Source organism: Galeopterus variegatus, unplaced genomic scaffold, assembly GCF_000696425.1.
Source record: "Galeopterus variegatus unplaced genomic scaffold, G_variegatus-3.0.2 Scaffold8403, whole genome shotgun sequence".
NCBI classification, from domain to species: Eukaryota; Metazoa; Chordata; class Mammalia; order Dermoptera; family Cynocephalidae; genus Galeopterus; species Galeopterus variegatus.
This window is the reverse complement of record NW_007734514.1, coordinates 10,940-38,903: the sequence shown is the minus strand read 5'-3', so window position 1 is coordinate 38,903 and position 27,964 is coordinate 10,940. Positions and strand designations below refer to the sequence as shown.

At 39.0% G+C, this 27,964-nt stretch overlaps 1 protein-coding gene and 2 pseudogenes across 1 annotated transcript; all 3 read right to left on the bottom strand.

The window, feature by feature from the left end:
* Positions 1-10,464, bottom strand: part of LOC103608414 — a 15,188-nt pseudogene extending 4,724 nt beyond the window's left edge.
* Positions 3,027-6,323, bottom strand: LOC103608417 (annotated as a pseudogene).
* A 2,568-nt stretch (positions 10,465-13,032) lies between the features above and the next one.
* Positions 13,033-24,289, bottom strand: LOC103608413 (zinc finger protein 709-like). Its single transcript, XM_008592848.1, is given in 6 exon segments — positions 13,033-13,173; positions 13,175-13,243; positions 13,245-14,726; positions 15,129-15,189; positions 15,390-15,516; positions 24,207-24,289. Coding segments are annotated over 6 exon segments (1,851 nt in total). The 5' UTR covers positions 24,210-24,289; the 3' UTR covers positions 13,033-13,064.
* Positions 24,290-27,964: the final 3,675 nt, after the last annotated feature.

The following is a 27,964-nucleotide window of genomic DNA, read 5'->3' as shown; positions in this document are numbered from 1 at the left end:
GGGGGGGGAGAAGAAGAGATAACAACTACAATCTTTTGAAGTTGTTACAACAAGCAAACAGAAAGGACATTCTTGGGTGGGAGGGGGGAGAGGGAGGAGGGAGGGAGGTTTCGGTGATGGGCTATAATAACCAACTACATTGTATATTGACAAAATAAAAATTCAAAAAAAAATAAAAAAAAATAAATTCCAGGATATTAAAAAAAAAAAAAAAAAAGTTAGGCTAAACCTGAAACTACAGGGCTTTGGAAAATAGGCCCTGTGAGATACATTCGCTTTATAAATGTTAGTGCTCTCTACAGGAGGCAAGCGGCAGAGAAGGAATATTTACACTGGGGTGGTTGTGGCTTGACCATATGGAGTAGGATTTCCACACCTGTTCATTAACCATACACTATCACTGTCACTTCCTTTTCTAAGATGGTTCAGTTGTTGAGGATGGATGTGGACAGACTCATCCTTCAAGTCTTGAGTGGGATTTAGCATTTTACATTTGTTTTGCCAGTAGAATACAGTGGACTTGACTGTGGTCCTCCAGGGGCCTTGGTCATTTCTGCAGCTGTCTCTTGGAACCCTGTCTCAGCAACCTGAGCAACTCCAGGCTAGCCAGCTGGAAGAGAAGACATGTGAAGTAGAGGGTAATTGTGCTACTCAATACCACCCTAGGACAGACAAGTCCCAATTATATTAGAAACCTCATCCAGTAGTAGCACAGCCCCATGTCTGACCCACAGCAGACAACAGATTCATGAGGGGACCAGCAGAGTTCTCCACCATACAATCCCATTTGGCAATAAGTCATTACTTTAAGCCATTTGCTTTCAGGATGGCTTGTTATGCAGCAATAGCTAACAAACACAGTAATCAAAGTGAGCAGAACTGAAAGCAAAGATAACAATCTACTCCTTTTTCTTTTTTTTTTAAGAAAAAAATTTTTTTTAATTGAAACACTGTACAGACTTATGGGGTACAGAGTTAAATTTCAATACATGTATGTGATGTGCAATGATCAAATCAGGGTGGATAGCAAATTCATATCACAATAATTTATCATTTCTTTGTGATGAGAACATTTGAGCTCCTCTCTTCTAGCCACTTGAGAACATACAATAAATTATTATCAATTATCAATTGACATTTGTTTGATATTTGAAGGCAGCATTCATGAGAACCCTGTTATTCAAGTTTTTTTCAGATACCTGTCATAAAAAAGGGACTATGCTGATGTTTCCTTCCAGGGAACCAGGAAAGATTGTAAGGACATACAGGTTTCTGTAGGTTTCTGCTATGAATCACACAGCATAAACAGAACCATAATATAAGGTCTCTTGTTAGGCATCTTTCTATCATGAACATTGAAGAGAATCCTGAGTACAAGTGAGACACCTAATAGATGATATTGATATTGTTCACTGACTTCCCCTTTTATGGGTATGAGAAAGTTTGGAAAATGGAAGGATAATTTGTTTACAGCAAAGGAAAGACTGATATTTACAGGGAGAATTGGAAGTTTTCAAGAAGAAAAAGAGAATTCAATAAAACAACATAACCACATCAACCACTCCTTCACCCCATGACTAAATGCCCTTACACAGGGACATCATTCTTCCCTACTTCAATGCGTAGATGAACAACATGAAAAAGAAATATTTTTGCGTAGTAATACAATGTATGGTTTAAAGTCTTGCTTCAACATATTCTCTGACTTTATGACAATATTGTCAACTATTTATTTAAACCTGTCTTTCCATGTAGACTGCACTTGGCATCAAGTGATTGTCAACTTTTTCCAGTGATTATGATAGACTTTGTAGACACTGAGCTAAGTATGAAAACAGGATCCTAACAAGCAGAATAAAACCCAATTACCAGTTATAAAACATGGTGTATGTTAAAATCTACATTTTTAGATAGTGATATACAAAGCAATAACAAACAGAAGTGGAAAACTGTGGTCTCGGATTTTCCTCTCCTATAACACTGTATTAAAAATATTAGAGCCAACTGGAGTTTTGTTGTTGTTTGCTTAGGTCTTTTTAGCTGTTTTTTAAAAATTTTTTTCTTCTTTTTTCCCCCATATGAGTAATACAACTCATGACTGTTATTTCAGTAACACAAAAGAAAAATTACTTGGTACGATATGTCATTTGAGAAGAAATTATTTTTTTCATTATTATCGTGCCCATTTTTTAAATTAAATTTTTAAATTTATTATTAGCCTATTCATTCTTACAAATTGTGATATTTCTTTATGCCCTTTACCCGACCTATCACTTCCCAACCCCTCTCCCGCCCTCCCCCCATCTCTAGCATCCTTAGGTTTGTTCCTTCCTTCTGAAAGTTCAACATATTGTTGTTGTCTTTTCTTTCCTTCCCTCATTCCCTTCTTCTTCCCTCCTCCCACCCCTCCTTCCTTCCTAGCAGCCAGTTATGAGTTGTGATATTTCTTTATGCCCTTTACCCGACCTATCACTTCCCAACCCCTCTCCCGCCCTCCCATCTCTAGCATCCTTAGGTTTGTTCCTTCCTTCTGAAAGTTCAACATATTGTTGTGGTCTTTTCTTTCCTTCCCTCATTCCCTTCTTCTTCCCTCCTGCCACCCCTCCTTCCTTCCTAGCAGCCAGTTATGAGCGAGAACATGCGGTATTTGTTTCATTGTCTAGCTTATTTCACTTAACAAAATTTTCTCCAGACTCATCCATGTTGTTGCAAATGGCAGCATTTCATTCTTTTTTATGGCTGAGTAGTATTCCAGTGAAACTACTCTGAAGAATTCCATGTTTTCCAATGAGAAAAATGGAATTTCTAAATACTTCTGAACAAGTTTGGGAATAACCTTGGGGAGGTAGGAAGATGACAAGGGGAAAACTTGTAGGATATTAGAGAGCAAAACACTTAAAAAAGTGTGTGACTTGAATTGCATAAACTGATATTAAAGCTCAGGAAATAAATAAAATGAGCAAGCTCTACTTCACAATCTGATCAAAGAATCACAATTTTTGTCACTGAGGTTCTGATCCCTGCAATCAGGGGAACATCTTCAGCCATAGTGTACAGGGCCATAACGTTGGCCCTTTTCTAGTTTCCCTCCCAAAGAATTTTTTCAGAGTCCTCTTTATATCCTTATTCCTCAGACTGTAGATGAAGGGGTTCAGCATGGGTGTGACGACAATGTACATCACTGAGGCTGTTGCACCTGAGTGTGAGTTGTGGATAACAACAAAATTGAGGTGTAACACTAGGCTTGTACCATAAAATAAGGAGACAACTGGGAGGTGAGATGCACAAGTGAAAAATGCTTTACACTTTCCTCTAGCTGAGTAGATTTTACATATGGAGGAAACTATCTTAGAGCAAGAGTAAAGTATAACAGTGAGGGGTCTAGTACCCAGCAACACTGCTGGAAAATACATCACTATGTCATTAAGAAAGGTGTCAGAACCAGTAAGGTGGACCACCTGATAAAGTTCACAGAAAACGTGGGGGATTTCTAAGACTGTTCTGAAGGGCAGCCGCAGCACCATTAAGCTTTGCAACAAGGAATTCAGAACACTTACGACTCAGGACACCAGAACCAGCATCCCACAGTGCCAGGGGTTCATGATGACTGTGTAGTGGAGGGGATGACAGATGGCCACAAACCGGTCATAGGCCTTTACGGTCAGGAGAAAGTCATCCAACCCTGCAAAGTGTATAAGAAAGTGCACCTGGATGATGCAGTCTGAATAGGTTATGATTTTTCTGTGTGTCTGCATATTCACCAGCACCTATGGGATGGTGGTGGAGGTGAAACAGATGTCAGAAAAGAACAGGTTAGAGAGGAAGAAGTACGTGGGCATGTGCAAGTGGGAGTCTGAGATGATGGCCAGTATGATGAGCAGGTTTTCAAGCATAGTGACCAGGTACACGGACAGGAAAAGCCAGAATATGAGGGGCTGCAATTCTTGTTTCTGTGAACATCCCAGAAGAAATTCTGAAATTTGTGTATCATTTCCTGGTTCCATGAAGTGGAGGGGACTACCAGGAAAAACAAAAATAACGACTACTTTTCCAACAAATCGGCATCACTCAAGGTGTAGAAATGTTACAATTTGTATTTTTCAGTCAAGAAATGATTTTCTGTATTTTGTGTTTGTTATCTGATCCCCGTTGGGGCATTCATACTGCTTTTCTGATCAGGAATTCCTGTCCAACTTTGTATTCTACAATTTTAATGACAAATTCTTTCATACTTTTATGAAAAGAAATTGAGCTCTGACCATGATTCAGGCATTGCCTAGACAATGACTATTGGATGCTGAAAAATATGTTTGATGAAGAAAGAACATAAACAGATCAAGGAATCATATAAGATGTCAGATGGTGATAAGTACTATGAAGAAAATGAAAGCAGGTAAAAAGATAGAGTGGATGCTGGTGCTAGTTTTCTAAATTCTTAATTGACACAGTAATTGCACATATTTATGGGACTGCTATTTTTATGTGTGTCCAGTCAAGGTGACATTTGAACAGAGACCACAAGGAGGACTGGGCTATGAATCCACAAAATTACCTGCAGAAGTGTGGTCCTTGCAAGTGAATTACCAGTGCAAAGGCCCTGGGGACTTTGCTTGTTTCAGAAAATCAAGACTCAAAAGGAAGCCAGTGTGGTGAGCAGGTGAGCAAGACAGTAATGAGAGAAAGTGTCAGAGGATGTGAGGAGCAAGGTGGCCCCTCTCTGCTGCTGCTCAAACTTCAAGATCCAGAGGTCTTTTGTGCACATGTTCCTTGCACTTTTGGTGTAAACAGCTTTACTGAGGTATAATTGATATGCAAAGAACTGCACATATTGAATATGTACAATTATCTGAGTTGGATACCAGTACCACAATCAATGTAATAGACATAGTCACCACTTCCCAGATTTTGCCTGCACCCTTTGTTTTGTTCTGTGTTTGGAGAGAGGACACTTAACGTGAGATCAACCTTGTAACAAATTTGAAGTGCACGATACTGTTTTGTTAACTGTAAGCACTACGTTGTATAGCAGATCTCTAGAACTTGTTCATCTTGTATAACCATAACTTTAAACCTGCTGAAAATCAAATCTTCATTTCACCCTCTGCCAATCACCTGGGAACCACCCCTCTATCTTCTGCTTCTATGAATTTGACTATTACTGGGACCTCACTTAAGTGGAATCGTGCAGTATTTTAATTGTAAGGGCATCCCATAGATCACAATGGATACCTCCTTATTTTCATGTTTGTTAGCATCAGGCAACTTCATGATATGTCACAACTTGGAATATATGAGCTCAGGTGCCCTGGATCAAGGACTGCTCACTCCCCACAACACGCCCACACATGCACACACTCTGATCTCCTGAGGACATGTTACTACCATGCTCTTCTCACTTCTAGCCACACTCACTAGGAAATAATGGATACAAGGCAAGTCATCAACATCAAATTATATTTCCCCTAAAAAATGTACCCAAATTCCACTTGGTAAGCCTTTCATAAACATGTAAAGTTGGGGCTCCATTTTTACATGATTGTTTTGTGCTCCGTATTCAAAGAAATAAGAAAAATCTGCTCAAAAAACAGAGACGAATGAAATGTGCATGAGGTGGAAAGAGATCTAATAAACTCAGGTGGCCCTTGAGAGATGGTGATGAAGAGAAAGCTTTTTTGGTCCCGAGGCGTGACAAGCCTGGTTACATGCCCCTGGATGCCCAGGAGCTAATGCAATTGATTCAAAATGGAAATGAGTAGTACCTCTATAGTGTCAAAGCATCTTACATTTTGAACACCTGAAATAAAAATGAGCAAAGTGAATAAATCCACAGTACACAAAGGAAATGTACAAAGAGCACTGAAAGTTGAAGACTTTTGAAGATGAACAGGTAAAAGCTTTAAACACAAGGCTCAACTTTCTGTGAAAGACCCACAAGCTTGACTGTCACACTGACCTGCCCCTGCACATGTAGAACTTCCAAACATTGAACTTGACTTCCAGCTTCGCCAGATGTCCGAGTGTCAATCCTTGGTGCCTTTATACACTTGCTTCCCTTTGCTTGGAGTCCCACTTACTGGTCTATCTGCAGTTTTTCACCCCTTCTCTGTCTGGACAACTTCATCTACTTTTTCAGGACTGCCTGGAGTCACCTTCATGAATCTTTTTTTTTTCCTTCTTCTGTAACATTTTCACATAAACAAATACACTTCCTACATGTACTTATTTTAGATGTGGGACTATCATTGTGTGGATTTTATTTAAATCCTTCTATTTTTCCCCAGCTAGACTGTGAATGCCTTGAAGGATGTAGCAATGTTATACATACTTCTCTCCGACTTTGTTTAGCTGGGAAATATAGCTGAATAAATATTGTGTGAGCAGATGAGAGAATGAGGTGTCACAAAAATTACTGATTCTGAGAGAAAGAAATGAAACAGGAAGATGCTTAAATAGGTATGAAGAATGTGCTGGAGAACTGTTTTCCATAGTCTGAGATCTGAACTCATTAGGTAGTCAGACTAGGTTTTGAATAGAACAGAATAAATAAAACAAATATGAAAATATCAGACTAAGTCATAATTAGTAAGGGTACACATAAAATTGTTTCCTGATATATTTTAATCAGCTGTGCGTGTGTGTGTATTTATGTCTAAACAAAACACTCAGACTATTACATAAAAGGAAAGAATTTGCACAGATAATCTGCAATACAGAAAGCCAAAGGCTAACAAATCAAAAATACAGTCGGCCTCCCTGGTTACAAAATCATTGCAAAGTAAATCTCTTTAATATTCCCCTTTTACCTATTATTTTTTTTTTCCATGGGAATGCTCAACGTGAGAGAAGATACTGTAAAATCTATGTCTCATGAACTGCTGTTACTAGGTAGTATTTGCATGTAGTCCCTTGCTGTAATCTTTCTAATAAATATAGAAATATACTCAAATACATCACGTCTTGATTTTTTAAAATGCCTTAACTTCAGTGCACATCTCTCCACAGGTAATATTTATATCCTACTCCCTTAACTGCAACACTCCTTGGTTATGTTCTAATGTTACCAGAACCATTTTCTGACTCCCATTCCTTCACCAGTCTCTTCCATTTGCACTGTCATTCTCATCTCTTAATTGCCAACAGATGCTGGCATTTCTGCCTCTAACAAGCACAGGCACTTCTCTTCTGAACATATTAAATAAATTAATTATAAAATTTTCAACCAGTACACAAACAAATGATCTCTTGGCTCTGGGCTAAGTAGGATCATATCTCAGGCCAAGTCACATAAATGTTCTAGGCTTCCATTTTCTCTGAACTTTTCCTGCATTACCTACTGATGTCTCTGACTCACCTGGATGAGTCTCTGAGAGGAAGGTCTCCATTTGGAAGTCGAATTTCTCCCCAGATGGCTCATGATGGAGACTGAAGCTGTGTCCCCAGACAAGACAGCAGGAAAGAGTCAAGCATCAGTCCCCTAGCCAGACTTAAGATTCCAAAACAAATAACCATGTCTGGTCCAGACCAAGGTTGTACACTGAGGGACAACAGCAGAGGAGATATTACAGCTCTGCATATCTGCTCAGTTGACATATTTTCCTCTCATTACTCCAACTCCTAAACCTGATTTCCTAGTAGTACACTGGTTAAGGGAGGAAGAAAAAAAATAAAGTAAATTTTACTCTATATATTTAAGGTATATAACATGTTATAAGATACATACATAGAGTAAATCGTTACTATGGTGAAGCAAATTTACATATCTATCATCTCAGTTACCTGTTTTTCTTCCCTGTGGCAAGAGCAGTTATAATATACTCATTTAGCAAAAATCATGAAAACAATACACTACTATTAACTATGGTCCTCATGTTGTACATTAGAGCCTTATTTGTCCATTTTACCTATTTTCTACTTTGTATCCTTTGACCTACAACTCCCCATTCCTCCCCCAACCTTGGTAACCACTGTTTCTTTTCATATTTTATATATTTTTATATATTTGACCTTTTTAAAAGATTGTGCATGTAAGTCAGATTACACCATATTTTCCTTTCTGTGTCTAACTTATTTCATTTAGCATAATGTCCTCCAGGTTGTGGCATATAGCAGAATCTTTTTAAGGCTGAATAATATTCCATTGTGTGTGTGTGTGTGTGTACACACACCACAGTTTCTTTATCCATTCATCCATTAATAAATTCTTAGGCTGTTTCCATATCTTGGCTCCTGAGATAATGCTGTAAAGATTAATTTGTACCCAGATATCACATTGTACTCCATAAATATATACAATTTCTCATGGGTCATTTAAGAAAAATAAATTTTTAAAATTCAGACACAGAAGTAGATTAGAGGCTGCCAGAAACTGGGGTGGGCAGGGAGAGGAACAATGAGAAGTTAATGCTTGATTGGTGCAGAGTTTACATTTAGGATGATGAAAAAGTTTAAAAACAGACAGAAGTGATGGTTACACAGCATTGTGAATGTTATCACTTCCATGGAGTTGTATGCTTAAATATGGTTAAAATGGCAAATCTTATATTGTATATATCTTACCACAATAAAAAAAAGAAAAAATGTTTCTTCATTGCTTTCCTCTGAAGAATCTTCTCAGAGCCCTCTTTATCTCTTTGAATTATTCTCAGGCTGTAGATGAAGGGGTTCAGCATGGGTGGGACCACAGTGTAGATCACCGAGGCTGCTGCACTTGAGTGTGAGTTGTGTGTAGCAGCAGAACTAAGATACACTCCTAGGCTTGTAGAATAAAATAAGGAGACAACTGAGAGGTGAGATGCACAGGTAGAAAATACTTTTTACTTCCCCTGAGCTCTCGAGATTGCACATATGGCAGAAACTATCTTAGAAGAATAGTAAAGGATATCATCAAGGGGAACACGACCCAGTATCCCTGTTACAAAATATATCACCATGTCATTAAGAATAGTGTCAGAACAGGCCTGGTGGACCACGTGGCAAAGTTCACAGAAAAAGTCAGGGATTTCCAAGTCTGTACAGAATGACAGCCGTAATGCCATTCTTTGTAATGAAGAATTCAGGCACTCATGATTCAGGACACCAGAACCAGAAACACACAGAGCCTAGGGTTCATGATGACTGTGTAGTGCAAGGAGTGACAGATGGCCACAAACCTGTCATAAGCCATCACAGCCAAGAAAATGTTCTCTAACAGTACAAACAGCATAAAAAAGTACATCTGGGTGATGCAGCCTTTATAGGTTATGATTTTGCTGTGTCTGTATATTCAGCGGCATCTTAGGAACAGTGGTGGAGACGACACAAATGTCAGAAAAGAACAGGCTGGAGAGGAACAAGTACATGGGCATGCAGAGGTGGGAGTCTGAGATGATGGCCAGGATGATAAGGTTTCCAAAGAAGGTGACCAGGTACGTGGACAGGAACAGCCCAAAGAGGAAGGGCTGTAATCTGGGTTCCACTGAAAACCTCATAAGAAAGGTTGAAATCCATGTATCTTGAAAATCTTTGTGCTGTTCGCTATTTGTAGCTCTGTGTCTTGAATGTAGTTCCAGAACAGTGAGTCCTAGGTTTCCAAAATAATTTTTGATTCTAAAGTGCTGAAACTCACAAACTGTAGTTTACTTTTCTAATCAGATGCAGAATAGTAAATGCCAAAGCATCAGGACTCCGCCTTCCAGAAGTGTGGCATTCTGGCTTATTACTGAACACACTTTGGGTCTGTTCTTCTACGTCCCCTTGCTGGTGGTCCCTGGGATATTAACACCCAGGCTCTCAGCTACATCCTGGTCATCTACATGACCCTGTGCTTCCTTTGTCCCTTACCCTTCACTGGCTGTCCCAACTCAGCCACCTGCTTCCTGTGGAAAAACCACATGGAGTCAGTTTGATGGTGGTTCTTACTCTTTGGCCAATACTATGACTCTGGATTTGGCCTTTGAGAGAGGAGGAGGCAGTGGCTGGCATCAGAAGCACCTAGCTCTCATTGTTGTCTCTTCCCTGATCCAAGTGACTCTCTGTAGAATCTGACAGGGAAAGACTCCACCCTTCACTCTTGTGGACACATAACCTGAGGCTGGATATGTCATGTGCATCTACAGTGAGAGTTTGGTCACTGACTGCTACTCTGTCCTAGGAGAACTGGGCTTTTGACTTTGGGGATTTTCCAGTTGCCTTTTCTGGCCAGGAGCTTGCTTGACTCTGCCAAGGAAGTGATTGGACTGTGCAGTGCTAGTGGATAGATATGAAACTGACTTTTGCATGTTTGCTTTTCTCTCCTGCCACTTTGCTGAATCCATTTATGAACTCTGGATATTTTGTGTGAAATCCTTTGGGTATCAACATAAAACATCATATAAACCGTGAACTGGGATTGTTTATTTATGTCCAATATGGATGCCTTTTCTTTTTCTTCCCTAATTACTCTAACCAGGACATCCAGTACTATTATGAATACTAGTGAGGATAGTATTCTGAAAAGATTTTTTTTAAAAGACGAACAATAAGAAATAAAATAAAAATTGTAAATATACATCTTATCATAAAAATATAAATATATTGCTAAAATATTAAAATAAAAAATAAAAATTAATCATTGATAGAGTAAAAAATAAAAATAGATATCATACAAAGTATGTCTTCTGGCCGTAAGAGGATAAACTCTGAAATATGTAAGAAAAAAACTGAAAATTCACAAATTTTTGGAAAATAAAAAACCCTTTGCTTGAACAACAGAGGGTTTAAAGAAGAATTAACAAGGACTATTAGAAAATACTTAGATGAATGAAAATGAAAACACAACATTTCAAAACTCACAGGACGCTACAAAATACTGCAAAGGAGGAAACTTAGCCCTGGGATAGTTTTCAGGTGTGAAATTTGGTGTGACTGTGCTTGTGGCTGCTGAGCTGATGACTATGTGGTTGGGACTGCAGGGGTTGTGGGTTCTGCCACTGTTTACTCCACCACTTCACTTTTGCTCCAGAGAAGTGTTCCAAAGAAAGGTGTGGGTGTGAATACCCAAAGATGTTTCCCAGCAAGAAAGCACAGAGAAGGGGGTTTAGATGGAAAATGTAGAACTGGAAATGGCCAAAGTCTGGTCCTGAAAAGACATGATGCTGATTCCCCAAGACAATATGCCCCCAAGGGGACTGCTCTTGTGGAAAACTATTGAAGAATTTCTATATGTTAGAACTACAGAGATCCCAAAGATCTGACCAGAGACACCTCATGTGAACTCAGGAACAGACTATAGAAGGCCCCCACCTCTATTTAGATGTTTGTGATGTATGGGCAGGTGAGGTCGGAGAGAGTTTCCCAACATCGGAAGGGGTTTCCAGAGAAGCCTGTTGGGCCCTGATTCCTTCTTCCTCAGTCTTGTATCTCTTCCTAAGAATGATTCCACAGTGGTGGAAAGAAGTGTTGTATATGAAAAAATCAAGGCTTCAGAGAGTTTAACATTCTCCTAGCACATGAAAGCATTTTTTTTATTTTCAATATCTGCACATACTAAGTGTAGTTGTGAGTCTCCACAGGAGTATAGTTATGTCACCACCAAACTGAAGAACACTCAATCACCATGAGAAGACTCTTGTGATGCCCCCTTGTACTGAACTCTTCCACCCCAACCACTGATATGTTATGTCTCTATACCTTTCTGTTTACTAGCATATTAGATAAATGAAAACACTCTGTTGTCTTGTGGCTCCCGTTTGTCACATTTGATGCCACATTTGTAAAAGTATTAAACATGGTGACACATCCGGCCATCACAGAGAAACTCCATTATTATGAGTTATGTGAGTTTTGGTAAGTCCCTGTGCTCCCTGTGCTTAACTTTCTTCCTTTGTAAGATGGAAGACATGATTTGGAGGAAGGACCAAATGAGATACTAAGAACCAAGAAACTGACTAATCTCTATAGAGCAAAGACAACAGAAGAACTGAAAAAAAGAATGAGCAATGACTGGATTTCCTTTGTTCTTTAACAAAACACAAGCTGTTACTCCTCTCCCTCCCTCTTCATAACATGTGCTAACATCTTAGCATATAGAATAGACACCTGTGAACAGCAAAATGAACGTGGGGCTTTGTGGATCACTGAAACACAAAGCTTCCAACTGCTCCTCTTCTGAAAAGACATCAACAATTTCTTGCTTTGAGGATGTCAAATATACTTCATTTTCACACAATTAGGACAATACTCAAAATGATAACTGCTGTCTGCTACTCACCTTGATTCTTTTCCTTGGATAACTGACCTCTAAACACAGCTCATTTGGTGTTTCAAATGGGAAAGCACAGTGGACTTGCACAGACATCACTGTATTTACAGGAAAAATCCATGATGGGCTAGCACCGTGCAGATGACCTAAACTTTTTCTCAAAAAAGGAGGAACCCCATGTTGACACATGACATATTGTGTCACTTGAACTCTACGACATGAAAACAATAATGCCAAATATAAAAGGTAATTTAATATCCTCTGAAGACGTTAAACAGACACCCCACAAACACCGGTGGCCCAAAGTAATGAGAAGTCTCAAGCCCCAGAATCTCATGTCCAAACAGTACTTACAAAATTGCCAGCTCAATGTTTGTTTTTTAGAGGAAGAATAAGTAATCCAGAGTCCAGAGAGGTACTTAAAGGAGCCACTGATAAAAACATAAGTTTCAGAACACTTCCTTCAGACTATATATTTTCTGGAGCTGTCTACACCTATTAGGTTGCATCAGGATCTTCCCATTACTTATATTTATAGAATTTGTCCACATTGGGAGTCATCACATGACATAAAAGTATTTATTAAAAACTAAAAACATTCTTGTATTTTTCACATTTACAGGGTTTGACCCAGTGTGCATTCTTATATATGGGCCAACTGAAGACTCCTGCACATTGCTCATATTCAGAGGTTTCTTCCCTCAGTGTTCTGTTATGGCTTTGAATTGAACTGCCATGATTAAAGGCTTTCCCACACACTTAACATTTATATCAGTTCTCTCCACAATGCATTCTCATGTATGCTAGAAAGGTTGTGTGGTAATGAAAGCTTTCCCACATTCTTTATTCAAGGTTTTTCTCCAGTGCGTGTACTTTCATGTATCTGAAATAAACTGCAATGATCAAAGGCTTCCCCACGCACCTTAGGTTTATAAGGTTCATCTCCAGTGTGCAGTATCATGTTTTTGAACACTTGAACAAGAATTGAAGGCTTCCTCACATTCCTTAAATTCATATGGTTTCTCTCGAATGAATCCTTTCATGTTTTCGAACAGAACTGGAACGAGTGAAGGCTTTCCCACATTGTTTACATTCATAGGGTTTTTCCCCAGTGTGTGTCCTTTCATGTTTTCGAACATAACTGGAACAACTGAAGGCTTTACCACATTGTTTACATTCATAGGGTTTCTCTCCAGTGTGAGTCCTTTCATGACTTTGAAATGAACTCGGAAAACCAAAGGCTTTCCCACATATCCTACATTTATAAGGACCATCTCTAGTGTGTATCATCATGTGTCTTTGAACACTTTTGAGACGAACGAATGTTTTCCCACATTCCTTACATTCATAGGGCTTCTCTTTCTCTCCACTATGAGTGCCTTCATGATATCGTAGAGAACTAGAAGAACTGAAGGCTTTACCACATGGCTTACACTCATAGGGCTTCTCTCCAGTGTGTGTTCTTTTATGACTTTGAAATGAACTGGGAAAACCAAAAGCTTTCCCACACACCTCACATTTATAAGGGCCATCTCTAGTGTGTGTTATCATGTGCATTTGAACGCTTCTGGGAGAAATGAAGGCTTTCCCACATTCCTTACATTCATAGGGCTTCTCTCCAGTGTGAGTTCTTTCATGTGTTCGAATGGAACTGAGAAAACTAAAGGCTTTACCACATTCCTTACATTTATAGGGCTTCTCTCCAGTGTGAGTTCTTTCATGTACTTGAATAGAACTGGAACAACTGAATGCCTTATCACATTCCTTACATTCACAGGGTTTCTCTCCAGTGTGAGTTCTTTCATGTCCTTGAAATGTACTGGGAGTACCAAAGACTTTGCCACACACTTTACATTTGTAAGGTCCATCTCCAATGTGTGTTATCATGTGACTTTGAACATTTTTGAGACAAACGAATGCTTTTCCACATTCCTTACATTCATAGGGCTTCTCTCCACTGTGAGTGCTTTCATGGTATCGAAGGAAACTAGAACAGCCAAAGGCTTTATCACACTGCTTACACTCATAGGGTTTCTCACCAGTATGAGTTCTTTCATGTAATTGAAAGAAACTGTGATAAGCAAAGGCTTTCCCACACACCTTACATTTATAAGGTGCCTCTCCAGTGTGCAGCATCATGTGTCTTCGAATGCTTTTGAGAGAAATGAAGGTTTTCCCACATTGCTTACAATCATACAGTTTCTCTTCAGTGTGAGTTCGTTCATGTATTTGAAAAGAGTGGTGACAACTGAAGGTTTTCCCACATTCTTTACATTTATGTAGATTCTCACCATATTCCTGACACTCATATGGTTTGTGTCCAGTGTGAACTGTGATGTGCCCATTAAGGGATGAAGGACACATGAAAGTGTCTCTGCACACACTGCTTTCACTTGGTTTTACTCCAGGAGGAGTTTTCTTGTTCAGATGACAATCTGGAACTCGGCTGAAGATTTCTCCACACTGACTACCTTCTGCATTTTCACAGACTCTCTCTACCACATAATTGCTGTAAAATATGAGAAGCACATTATTAAAAATTTATTTATTAATGATTTTATATTTATTAGTAGGTACTGGGCTTATATTTTTAACATTATCAGAGAAAGTGTAGGCTTTATGCCCTGGCTGAATTCTTTGAACATGAATGGATTGAATGCTCTTAAAGATGACCCTATCACACCATAACCAAATTAGTGATATTCACATGGGGTTTCTTAATACTGTCTCCAAGGAAACTATTTTGCCACCATTGACTATGTATGTCACAGTTAAATATAATATTTACTGGGAAAATTTTCTAAAACTAAATTTAAAGTCGGGTTCTTTTGTTTTGTTTGTTTTTTTTAAATTTCCTGTCATACCAAGATTTTCTCCAGGGACATTGCTTTCTCTTGTGAGTGCAAATTACCTTAGGTTCATCCTGGGATTATTGTACTGATCTACAATGTTCTGGTCTTCCAATTCTTTTCCTAAAATGTAGACCCAGAAAAATAATTACAAATTATTACACAATTAAAGAAAAATTATTAGATTATAAGTTCGTGGTATAGTGTGACCATGCTTGATTTATTCAACAAAGCATTCCTTTCTGTGTTGCAAATCATACAACAGCACTAAAGAGAAACACTTTTCTCTCCTTGATTAAGTGAAAGAATGTTGTCATCCTTACCTATAGAAAGCAGGTTCCTAAAGGTTTCCAGCATCACATCTCTGTAGAGATTCTTCTGGGAAGGATCCAGCAAAGCCCATTCCTCCAAAGTAAAGTTCACGATCACATCCTCAAAGGTCACTGAGTCCTGAAACACCCCACATACATAGAGGAAGTTTGAGACTGACAGCACTGGGGATCTACTCTCAATGCCTAAGAAGTTCACATGATGCGATCTCAAAACATTTATTCTGTGACCTGGACATCAGATTATTACTCTGTCTATAATCACTTCCTCCCACACAGCAATCCTGATGCTAGAACTGAACTATGGGGTAAAGCAACAGCAGAACAGGAACATGCCTCTCATGTTTGAGTCTAGAGAGTTACATGTACTGCTGAGTCACCCCTACTGTCTCTTTGTACAGTGGATCTACACCACCTGTTGTTATAAAGTCCTTTTACCTACTGTGCAGAAGAAAGTTAACATTAGCAGTCCTGAGGCTACGTATCCTTAGAAATGCTTGTTCACAAAGTTTGACTGTTGATGGTATCTGGGATACGGATGTTGTGAGACACCCTACCAATATAGCTGATAAGATAATCATTACTCATTGGAACAGAAACCCATGAGCACAAACCTCTGTGAGAAGCAGGACCAGGGTAGGAAAACCTAACCTGTAATTGATGAATTACTGAAGACTGAGTGTGAACAAGTAAGAGAGGTAAAAATTCCACAGGCTCAAACTTAGGGTCTCCCCATTAATTTGGGAGATTTACCTCCAGGAACCCTACCAGTTCTCACAAGAAAGCTTCCAGCAGGAAAAGGGAAAAAGTAGCCATTTTGATATGTGCATACAGAAATCTATTCTTCTCAAAATAAGTGGTGAGAACAAGAAGTACTCATGAAAGTCACAACCCAGAGACACAGCTTCTTAAATGAGACCAAGTCATAGTGACACCCCTTAGTCCCACACCTCACTGTCACGTCAATAGGGCTCATGTATAACGATGGCAGAACAAGAATGAATGTGCTGCATGCCTCACAACTTATTTAAGAGTTCTCTAGCAGTCCACCAACAAACTGAATAACACTGATGAAGTTAATAAGTTCCTAGAAACACATCACCTACCAAGACTGAGTCATGAAGAAATAGAAAACCTGTAGACTTATGACAAATGTCCCTAATGAACTTCTGTTAATGGAATGTACCCCCCAAAATCACTGAAGCTTAATCCCCACTGTAACTGTTAAGAAGTTGGGAAATACAATTATCTTCATTGAAAGATGGGGTCTTGAAGAGGTAATAGGATTGTGGGGACTATGCCTTTGTGAATTGATTGATCTATTCATCGAGTAAGGAGTGGTTCTGATAGATTTAAAAGGAGAGCAACTGAGAAACTTAGCTCTCTCTCTCTTGCTCCGCCATTTTTCCTTATGCTGCAGTGCTATGGGGTGTCCAGCAGGAAAAGGTCCTCACTGGATGTGTTCCCTGGACTTCAGACTTCCCAGCATCCAGCCTCCAGAATGGTATGCAATAAATTCTATATTTAATATCATGAATAGATTAATGCCTTCCCTGTGGAGTAAGAGAGCTCTCCCTGGTATGGATAGGTCCCCAAGAGAGCTGGCTGTTAAAAGCAGTCTGGCACCTCCCCTCCTTTTCTCACCATGTCATCTTCTTGCATCCACAGAGTGCCACTTTCCACCATGAGTGGAAGAAGCCTGAGTCCCATGTCTGTTGCAGGTACCCCAGAATCATGAGCCAAATGAACCTCTTTTCTTTTTAAATCACCCAAGTCTCAGGTATTCTGTTATAGAACACAAAATACAACTGTTTATTGGTCTGTGGAAAACTGAAAAAAAATTAAAATATGGGAGCACTTTCAAATGTAGCATGGAGACAAACCACATGAACAAGAAAACAAACCACAGCCTAGACACCTTCACTGCTTAATTCTATCACATTTAACAAATTAATACCAGTTCCTCACAGACTCTTTCAAATCACAGAACAGGAGTGAACACTTTCCAATTCATTCTATGAGGCCAGTTTTAGATTGATAAAAAAATCAGACTAAGAGATCACAATAAAAAAAAAAATACATACGAATTTTTTATAAATGTGGATACAAAAATCCTCAACAAACTAGTAAAAACCTGGTATCAGACACAGATATAAAAGGATTATATATCACCACCAAGTAGGTTTTATTCCACATATAAAAGGTTGTTTTAACACTCCCAAAGTCAATTAGTGTAATACATCATATCATTAGAAAAAGAACGAAAAATCACAGAAAATCTCCATAGATACAAAACAGACATGACAAAATTCAACAATGTGCCAAAGAAGAAAACACGAAGCAAATTATGAACAGAAGGCAACTTCCTCAAGCTGACAAAGGTCATTTACGAAAAATGCACAGCTAAGAGCATACGTAATGGTGATAGACAGGATTCTTTCCCCAATTAGAAGGCAGAACGAAAGCAAGAATGAACAAACATTCTTCCCAGTTTTAATCAACACTGTATCAAATATACTACCCAAAGCTATTAGGATAGGAAAAAATAAAAGACATTCACACTGGACAAGAAGTAAAACTATCTCAATTTACATGTAATATGATATTGAATATAGAAAATCCTAAGGAATCCACTAAAAATCTAATAGAAATAATACATCAATTTAACCAAGTTTGGAGGTACAAAATTAATATATTAGCACCCCCCCACCCCTTTATCCCTTGTGGATGCATTCCAAGACCCCCAGTAAACTGAGGATAGTACCAAATGCTATATATATCATATTTTTTCTATACATGAATACCTATGATAAATTTTAATTTATAAGTCAGGCACAGTAAGAGATTAACAATAATAACTAATAATAAAATAGGACAAATTTAACAATATAATGTAATAAAAGTGATGTGATGTGCTCTCTGTCAAAATATCTTATTCTACTGTAGCTCTTAACAACCACAGCATATAATTTTATTTCTTTCCTTATTAGGTGAGAACTTTTAACTTTTCACTTAAAACATTTTACTGCTTCTCTTTGACATATTCAGATTACCAGCATCACTACTCTTATACACTGGAACTGTTCCTTGAGCACAGTCACCGACATACTGCAAGTCAATCTGAGAACTGAGACAGCTGCTAAGTGACTAAAGGGTGTGTAGTGCATACAGTGTAGATGGGCTGGATGAAGGGATGATTAACCACCCTGGCAGGATAAAGTGGGATGGCTGGAGATTCATCATGCTATGCTGAATGGCACATAACTTAAAACTTATATACTGTTTATTTCTAGAATTTTCCATTTACTATTTTCAAACCATGGTTGACTACAGGTAACTGAAACTGTGCAAAGTGAAACTTTGAATGAGGGGGAATTACTTATACAAAACCAATTATATGTATATACACATGAAATATTTGAAAATGCAACTAAGAAAACAAATATATTTACAATGGCATCCAAAATATAGTCATGTGTAGCTTAATGGAAGGGAGATGGCCCGAGAAATGCACCATTAGGTGATTTTGTGGTTGGGCAAAAATCAGAGTGTACTTAGAGAAACTTATGGGACCACCATTATATATGCCATCCATTGCTGATCCAAAGGTCCTCATGCAGTGCATGACTACATATAGAAATAAAAATTTTTAAAGAATGTAAAACTTATACTCTGAAAATTATAAAACTTATTGAAAAAAAAAACTGAAAAAAACCCTAAATAAATGGAAAAACTATGCCATTTTCATGGATCAGATGGCTTAATATTATGAGGATGGCAATACCCCCCTAAATGATATTCAATGCAATCCCTATCAGAAGAAGGGGTGACTACCTTGTAGTAATGGAAAAGCTGATTCTAAAATTCATATGGAACCACAAGAGACTCAGAATACCAGAACTATCTTGAAAGAGAGTAAAGTAGGGATTACACTTCATAATTTCAAAATTTTCTACAAAGGAGCAATAATCAAGTGTAACAATGACACAAAGAGTTATTCAGATCTGTGAAATATAACTGAGAGTCCAGGGGGAGAAAGGTCAGCAAAATAGCAGAGTAGGCCACTCCAAACATTCAGGCCTCCAAACATTCAACCCTTGACAGAAGCACAGACAAACAAGCAGAACTGTCAGAATAACTTTGTCAAAATTCACAAAAACTGTCAAAAGTTAACAGCCAGCATGTGAATGCAGAGTCAAGAAAAACGCAAGTGAGGGCCGGCCCGGTGGCGCACTGGATAAGTGCGCCGCTTGGGAAGTGCGGCGGCGCTCCCGCCCGAGGGTTCGGATCCCACATACAGACCGGTTCCCGCTCACTGGCTGAGCGAGGCGCGGGAGCAACACCGGGGGTTGCAATCCCGTTGCCGGTCCCCGGTCCGGTACGGGGGCAACACTGAGGGTTGCGATCCGTTGCCGGACACAGAAAAAGACAAAAGACAAAAAAAAAAAAAAAAAAAAAACGCAAGTGAAATATGGTAGGAAAGACTTGGGAAGTTTTTACTTTCCTTGCCCCAATCCCTCTCCAACTCAGTGCCAGACTTCAAGACAGGCTCAGCCCCTGTTCTCAGTGTGGGACACTGGTCACCGGTTCCAGAGGGAGTACAGCAGATCTTATTTGCAAATTATTGCTTCTTTATGTTTCAGTCAGTCTGGGAGCTATAAGAAGGTCTGACACAAGACTCTCTTCTCCATTTTGTCTAAAGCAGAAGTCAATCGGAGTGGAAAATTGGCAGGAATTGCTTGGAAATGTTGTAAATGAAGGATGAGCCAGCAGCTGCCTGGAACAACTGTTCACAGCTGAGACATATAATAGACCACTTAAAAACTGGGAGGAAAAGCTGGAGAGAAATTTTTCCTCAGAAATAAGGGTATTCAAAAGCAGCAAAGTATACTGGAAACGAAGAAAGACTCATGCATGTCCAGAAAAAAAACCACATTTTCAGAAAACACCTGAGGAGACCCTAATTCTCAGTACTGGCTGATTTCTAGGCTCAGTGTAGCAGGAACTGAAGGCTGAGGCAGAGTTTTAAACAGCCTGGTTAAGTGTTAAAGGAATGCTCCAGCACATAGCCAGCTGCAAAGACAGGAAGAGGTGAGGTTTTTGTTTCTTTCCCTTTCTTTTCTTGCTCCTGGCATTCAGAAATCTCTGTCAAAACACTGGCTGAACACAAGCTAAAGGAACAGAGACTTCAGTGACTACACATGAGAAGAAACGCAGTCTCTGAAAAAATAATTTGTAAAAGTTATATAACAGACATGTCCAGCCTTCAACAACAAAAAGAATAGCAAACACCGGAAAAGGGGAGAATCTGATTTCCCAAGTTACCTCATTATAATATTCAAATATCTGCTTTTCAACAACAAAAAAGTCACAAAGAACTCAGAAAGACTGGAAAAGATAGCTCATCAATAGAAATAGATCTGAGATAAGCCATCTCAAAAAAATAGAGTTACAGGTAAAATAAATGACAGAAATTTTATATAGAATGGGAGGGAGGAATTGGGAACATTCTATTATAAGAGGGTAATTCAAAAAGTTTGCAGAAAACAGAATTTAAAAAATAATATGAATCTTCCCATGAAGTATTTTCATATAATTGCATTGCCCTTGAACCAGTATACTGTCTGTATCTGTGATTTCCATATCCCTGAATTCAACCATGAATGGACCTAAATTATGTGACAAAATATATGGATGGTTGTGTCTGTACAGAACATGTACACACTTTTCCCCTTGTTATTAATCCCTAAACAATACAGTATAACATCTACTTATATAGCACTTATATTGCATTAGCTATTACAAGGAATTAGAGATTAAGTATTACAAGTAATTAGTATTAGGTATTATAAGCAATCTGAGATTACTTGTATAAGGGAACATGTACGCCATTTTATATAAGGGACTTGAGCACCCATGGATTTTGGTATCCTCATGAGGTCCTGGAACCAATTCCCCATGGATACCAAGGGACAACTATAATGTTATTTGAAAGTGAATTTAGATTAGTTGTAAATGTATATTGCAAACTCTTAGGAAATCACTAAAAAAAATTAAGAGACAAGTATCCTTGATATGCTAATAGAGGAAAGGAAATTAAATCACATAGAACGCTCAATTAAAATGAGGAGACAGAAAAAGAGAGCAAGTTAAAAAGAGAGCAACAACCAATAAAAAACAGTTACAAATATCATACATATTAATACAATTATATCAATAATTACTTTAAATGTGAATTATCAAAATATACCAATTAAAAGACAGAGACACAGTAGAATGAAAAACAGTTCCAACTCTGTGTTTCCTACAAAAAATATAAAGACATCAGAGAGAGGAAGATGGGTAAATGCTGATCACAGGATACAAAATTTCAGGTGGATACAAGAAATAAGTTTGAGAGATCTAGTATACAAATGGTGACTACAATTACTAAGAATACATATATTATTGTAGTGGACTGAATTGTGTCCCCCCAAAACTCCCTGAAGCTTGAACTGTGTCACCCAAGTTTTATGTATTAGAAACTTGGTCCCCACTGTGTCCATTAAGAGGGTGGGAAATCCTATTTTGTTAATTGAAAGGTAGAGCCTTAGAGAGGTATTTGGATTGTAGGACTATGAAGGAGTGAATGGATTATAAAAGGTGGTCAGGGGTGTGGTTCTGAGGGCTTTAAAAGAAGAGGAGAGTCTGTCTTTCTCTCTCTCTCTGCTTCTACCATCTTGCAGTGTGATACCCCTGGGTCACTGTCACCACCACCAGATGGACTTTGGACTTCTCAGCCTCAGAAACTAACCAATTTCGTTTTTTTATAAATCACCCAGTTTCAGGTATTTTGTTATAAGCAAAATAAACGGACTAATACAATTACACTCTTGAAAATGAAGGGAATAGATTTGAAGTGTTCTCACAACAAAAAAAGATAAAGTGAGGTTTATACATATGTGAACTAGCTTGATATAACCATTCCATAATGTATACATATTTCAAAATGTCATGTTTTATAAGATAAATATACTCGATTTTTGTCAACTTAAAATATGCAAATACATAAATATTTTAAAAATAATATAACCATAAAGTCATACAGATTTAAGTATTAGTGTGTGCAGAAAGATATACTATCCTAACACTAATATCCAAAGAAAGCCGGAGTAGCTGTATTAATTTCAAACTAACCAGGCTTTTATATCAGGGAAAATTATAAGGGACACAGGGATTACATCATGATAAAGCAGTCAGTTTTCCAAATAGACATAACAATTCTTAATATGTATGCACCTGAATATGTATGTTACCAAAAGGGGCTGGCTGGTTAGCTCAGTTGGTTAGAGCACAGTACTGATAACACCAAGGTCCAGGGTTCAATCCCTGTATCAGCCAACCACCAAAAAATAATAAATAAGTAAATAAATAATAAATAAAACAGAGCGTCAAATTACATAAGGCAAAAACTTTCAGAACAGCAAGAAAAAATAGACAAATCCAAAATTACATTTGGAGATTTCAACATACACCTATCAGTAATTGACAGATGAAGCAGGCAGAAAGGCATTAATGATACAGTTGAATTCAACGGCATCATCGATCAAATGAATTCATTTTATATTTACGGAATACTTCATCCAATAACTGCAAAGTACACATTCTTCTCAGGATCACATGGAACAGTCACCAAGATAGAACACATTCTAAGCCATAAAATATACTTTGACAAACTTAAAAGATTATGAGGGTACTTCAAAAAGGTGGTGGAAAATAGAATTAAAAGTATGAATCTTTCCATGAACCTTTTGAAGACCCCTCATAGAAATCACACAAAGTATGCTCTCAGACCACATGGGAACTAAATTGCAAATCAATAACTGAAAATTAGTTGGAAAACACCAAAATAATAGGAGATTAATCAACAAACTTCAACATAATACATAGGTCAAAGAGATGTTTCAAAAGAAATTGAAACATTTCGAAGGAAAAATAAAAGTACATCTTTTCAAAATTTGTGGGATGTAGCAAAAGAAGTGCTTAGAGAGGACATTTAAAGCAGTGAATGAATACAGTAGAAAAGAAATATAAAATCAATAATCTAAGCTTCCACTTTAGGGAACTTGATAAAAAAGCAAGATAATCCTAAATCAAGCACAGAAAAATACCAATTAGAAAAGATATCAAAGAAACCGCAAACAGGAAATCAATAGAGGGAAAGCTGGTTTTGTGAATTTCTTTTTGAAAACATCAATAAAATCGATAAACCCATAGCCAGGCTAACTAAAGAAAAAGCGAGAAGACAGACTTTACTGATATTACAAATGAAAGGATGGCCATCACTACTAATCCCATGGATATCACAGACATTCTGCTAAAATGCCTGCTATTAAGGAACTTTCTGGACAGCCACAAAAATGTTTAAGTGTGAGATGGTTATTTTCTGCTTTCCTCCCGTGAAATGTTCACAAAGAGAAAATAGTATGTAAAAAGCAGTAATGTATTAGTCCGTGGAAAACGACAAAACACTGAAGCCAACAGAAAATGTAACGTGGGGGGACAAATAGTTAATAATGTTCTAAAGCTGGCACTCGGGCATATAGAGGGGGATTTGGAAATTCAGGGATTCACTGCAGCCCTAGGAAGAGCGGGGCTCAAGGGACAGGGTCGCGGATTGGAGACGCTGCTCCCCAGACATTTGGAGACTCGAGGAAACAGGTCCCACCCCAGGGGTGAACAGACCGAGGACCCCACAGACCGCAGCTCCTCCCCCGCAAGAACCCACAGCCAGCCCGAGTCGGGGTGTCCCCTGAAGACGCCGTCGCTCACCATTTCAGAGTGTTCCAGCGTCCTCCCTACGGCAACCGCGGTCACTGCAGATCACAGCAGGACGCAGGTTGAGGCGAAGCCACTTGGGGTGTCTGCGAGCAGCGGAAAGGGACTTGAACCGCCTCCAAGCCAGAAAGGAAAACCACGCGAGAAAATGGACGTTACTTACTACTCTAGGGGTCGTCCCTGATTGGACAGTGCTCCATGTCCCGCCTCTGCGGGTTTGACTGACAGGAGAAGTGATCAGAAAGGGGGGCTAAGGGGAACCGGAGTGACAGGTTCTTGGCACAATCCTTCCCAGGCCAGGTCTCCACCATGTGTCAGCACCTGGGCCTGGCCTGAGGACGTCTTCATTCAAGCGGAACTTGCTTCAGGCTTTGCCGAGCTGACCCTGGCTGCTTCCTGTACTCAGAGGGCCCTTCCTGCTGCTGATTCCTGGAGGAGGGTCCCAAGTGTGCACAGGGAATTCCAGACTCAGCGTCCAACGGAGACGAGCCCTGGTCTCAGAGCAGGAGGGGCACCCAGGCCTGGCCAGCTCCCACTGAATCAGGAAGGAGCCCCTGACCTCCTCCAGGCTCAGGAATTTGAGATGAGGGATGCCAAGGCTTCCTCACACCTGATCTCTCAATCTACTCATTTTCAGCCAAATAAATGAGAACGGGATGCCAAGGCTTCCTCACAGCTGATCTCTCAATCTACTCATTTTCAGCCAAATAAATGAGAACACACTACAAGAGAATAAAATTATTTATTTATTTATTTTCTCTCAGCTGACCAGTACAGGCATCCAAACCTTTGACCTTGATATTATAACAGCACACTCTAACCAAGTGAGCTAACTGGCCAGCCCTTTAATTAATTTCTTTTATTTTGGGCCTTTATTTTTTGTGTGTATATGTTTTATTTTTGGTTTTTATTTTATGTATTTACTTTTTGCAGAGAATACAAATTAAATGCATGGAAAAACTGGAGTTATATGATGAGAATAGCCAATAAACCAATCAAAAAAGAAAAGAAAAAAAAGCAAAGATTTGAAATAGCTCAGATAAGCAGCCAGCTGCACCCAGAGTAAAAAAGGAAACACACATTCAGAAAGTGTACATATTCCAAAGCATGGGAGCCAGACTCTGACAGCTGAAATGGAAACCCAGGATGACTAGGCCTGGTGATGAGTCAGGTACACCTAAAGTTTTAACTCTGGGAGTTCAACATACACACCTGTCCCATGTCACAGTGTGGAAGCACTTCCTCCTTCAACCCCTTAATCTTCACTAGCAGGAAACTCTCGCCTAGAGTCAGTTTAAGGTTATGAGCAAAATAAACCATTAAACTCATAAACTCTCTCTCTGGGAGACGAGCCAAAGAGTTTTTCTCTTAAGTCTGCCCTTAACACATTTGCTTCACATATACAAATTACAATCTGATGTCAGCAACTACATTCATGCCAAAAGCATAATGCTGTTCACAGAGTGTTACAAGGTAAACAGACTTACGACCACAGAAAGGACAGAACCTACAACTGCATCTACATGTGGGTCTTTTGCTTTCCACAGCTCTGCAGTTTCTCCATACCAACCCTCCTCCTGAAGTTCTTCTCAGCAGCTGGAGGCCACCTGCAGTGGAGGCCAGGCTGTCCAGGAAGCACCAAAGACAATTTCATTTCCCTTTCTTTGCTGACTCAAGACAGGCCTCAGCTTGGAGTCACTGGCCTAAGACCTCTGCTCCACACTCCAGGTACTTCATTTCCTTCACTCCAACTGTTATAAATTAAAGAGGAAAACACTATCAATCCTATTGTTTGAATAAAACCCAGCAGAATCCTGCTTTCCTCCTGTGTTTAATGTGTAAAGTAGAAGAGAAAAACTCCAAGATACTTTACATAGTTTTTTAAAATTAGCAAATAATTATTCCTTTGAGAAAACAAAGATGTTAGTAGACTATTATTTTCACATTTACAGTTATAGAAAATAATGACTCAAATATGAATACTCCCCTTTTTCCTCTGCTTCAGCAGCTTCCTGACCTTCATAGGAGCTTTGTGCCTGGGAAGTTTACCCATTTGAAACTTTCTCTCAACCCCACTCTTACCACCACTGACCACTGAAAACTTCTGTAGCTAAATCCTGAGCGCTGAAAAATAAAATTCCATTTCAGTCTAACCGTAATCAGACTGAATCCACCTTTGGCTATCTCATGTCCCTCCTTTAAAATTGTTCACCTGAATCTGTCTTTGAGGATAGCTTGTGAGCACCACGTCCATTTTACTTGCTTCCATTCTCCCTAACCTGTCACACCACCTGCTCACTGAGGACACACACAGAATATTTTAAATGGACCATCACCTGCTGTAAATGCTGGAGGTCTCAGCACAACCATGAGAAATCCACACCCCAGAGAGGGGGTGTGGATGTCAATGACGCCCTCATCATAAAAGGGAACTTCTCTGCCTTTCCTTTCCTGGAAAACAGCTCAAAGGAATTTTCTGGAGGACTTTCTTATATAGGGCATAAAACTTGTTAGAAGTAAAGGTAGCACTGTTCAAGTTGGTGTCATTTATATGAGTTAGTTCTTCATAGGTGAAAACAGCAATAAAGCCAGTGAACCTTGATTGGATTTACCTGATTCTGAAAAGCACAGTGCAAATAATCCACACATAGAAAGAAGAAGGAGTAACTGAGGTGAGAGGAAGGACACTTACCAAGGAGGTGACCTGTGGGATGAAACACAAAGTAATGTATTAGTATAAAAAGTCAGGATATAGGATACAGGGAAGATGACACAATAAGAATCAAGAGGAATTTTTCTACCCACCCAACTGCACTCGTAGAATCTGTGTCTGATGTAGATATTTTGGAACTCTGGTGTCTATAGAAGGCTTGCAACTTCCAGGGAAAGGACTGGGTAGTAAATTGTTGTTAATTTTGGTCAATTGAAACTCTTAGCTCAGTGGCAGCTACCCATCCCCCAGCTCCATGGCAAGCAACTGTGCATGAAGTTCAGGAACAGCATGCACACAGCTTGTGTGAAGCAAGGCTGGCAAAAAGACCCTGTCCTCCAAATAATGGGAATCAGTACTCTGCTTGATAACTGCTGCTTCTGCTCACAGAGCTGCAGATGAAGAGGTACACTCATTGTTGCTAAGTCTCCCCCCACTGTCAGAAGGCCCTTCCCCTCCATCTAAAGTGATTTCCAGGGAATGTAAAAGCCTGGTGCCTTTTATTTTCCCCTTCATTTTTTCCTTTTTCTCCTTCAGAGAACCAGACATTGAAGATGAGGCTATGCAAAAGCATATATGGGGGAGATTAGAAAGTCAACATACCTGCCCAAGGAATGACCCAACAAAGAAAAGACCAGAGAAGACCTTAAGTTTACACTTCAGGCTGTTTCTCAGCACAGAGACACCCAACAACAATAAATAAGTAAATAAATACCAACAGCCCATAATGGAAGTGGCACAATTTGATTTCCAGAGTTACCACATTCTACAGTTCAGATTTCTGGCTGGCCAATTAGCTGGCCAATTGGTTAGAGTGCAATATTATAAAATTCAGATTTCTACTTTTCCAGAGAATATCACAAGGCAGACAAAGAAATGGGAAAATATGGCTCATTCAAAGAAACAAAATGAGTGGGCAGAAAACTGCCCTGAGGAATCCCAGATGTCAGTCTAACTACACAAAACTTTAAATTGTGTACCTAGGCTGGCTGGTTTGCTCAGTTGGTTACACCATGGGGTTGATTACATCAGGTCAAGGATT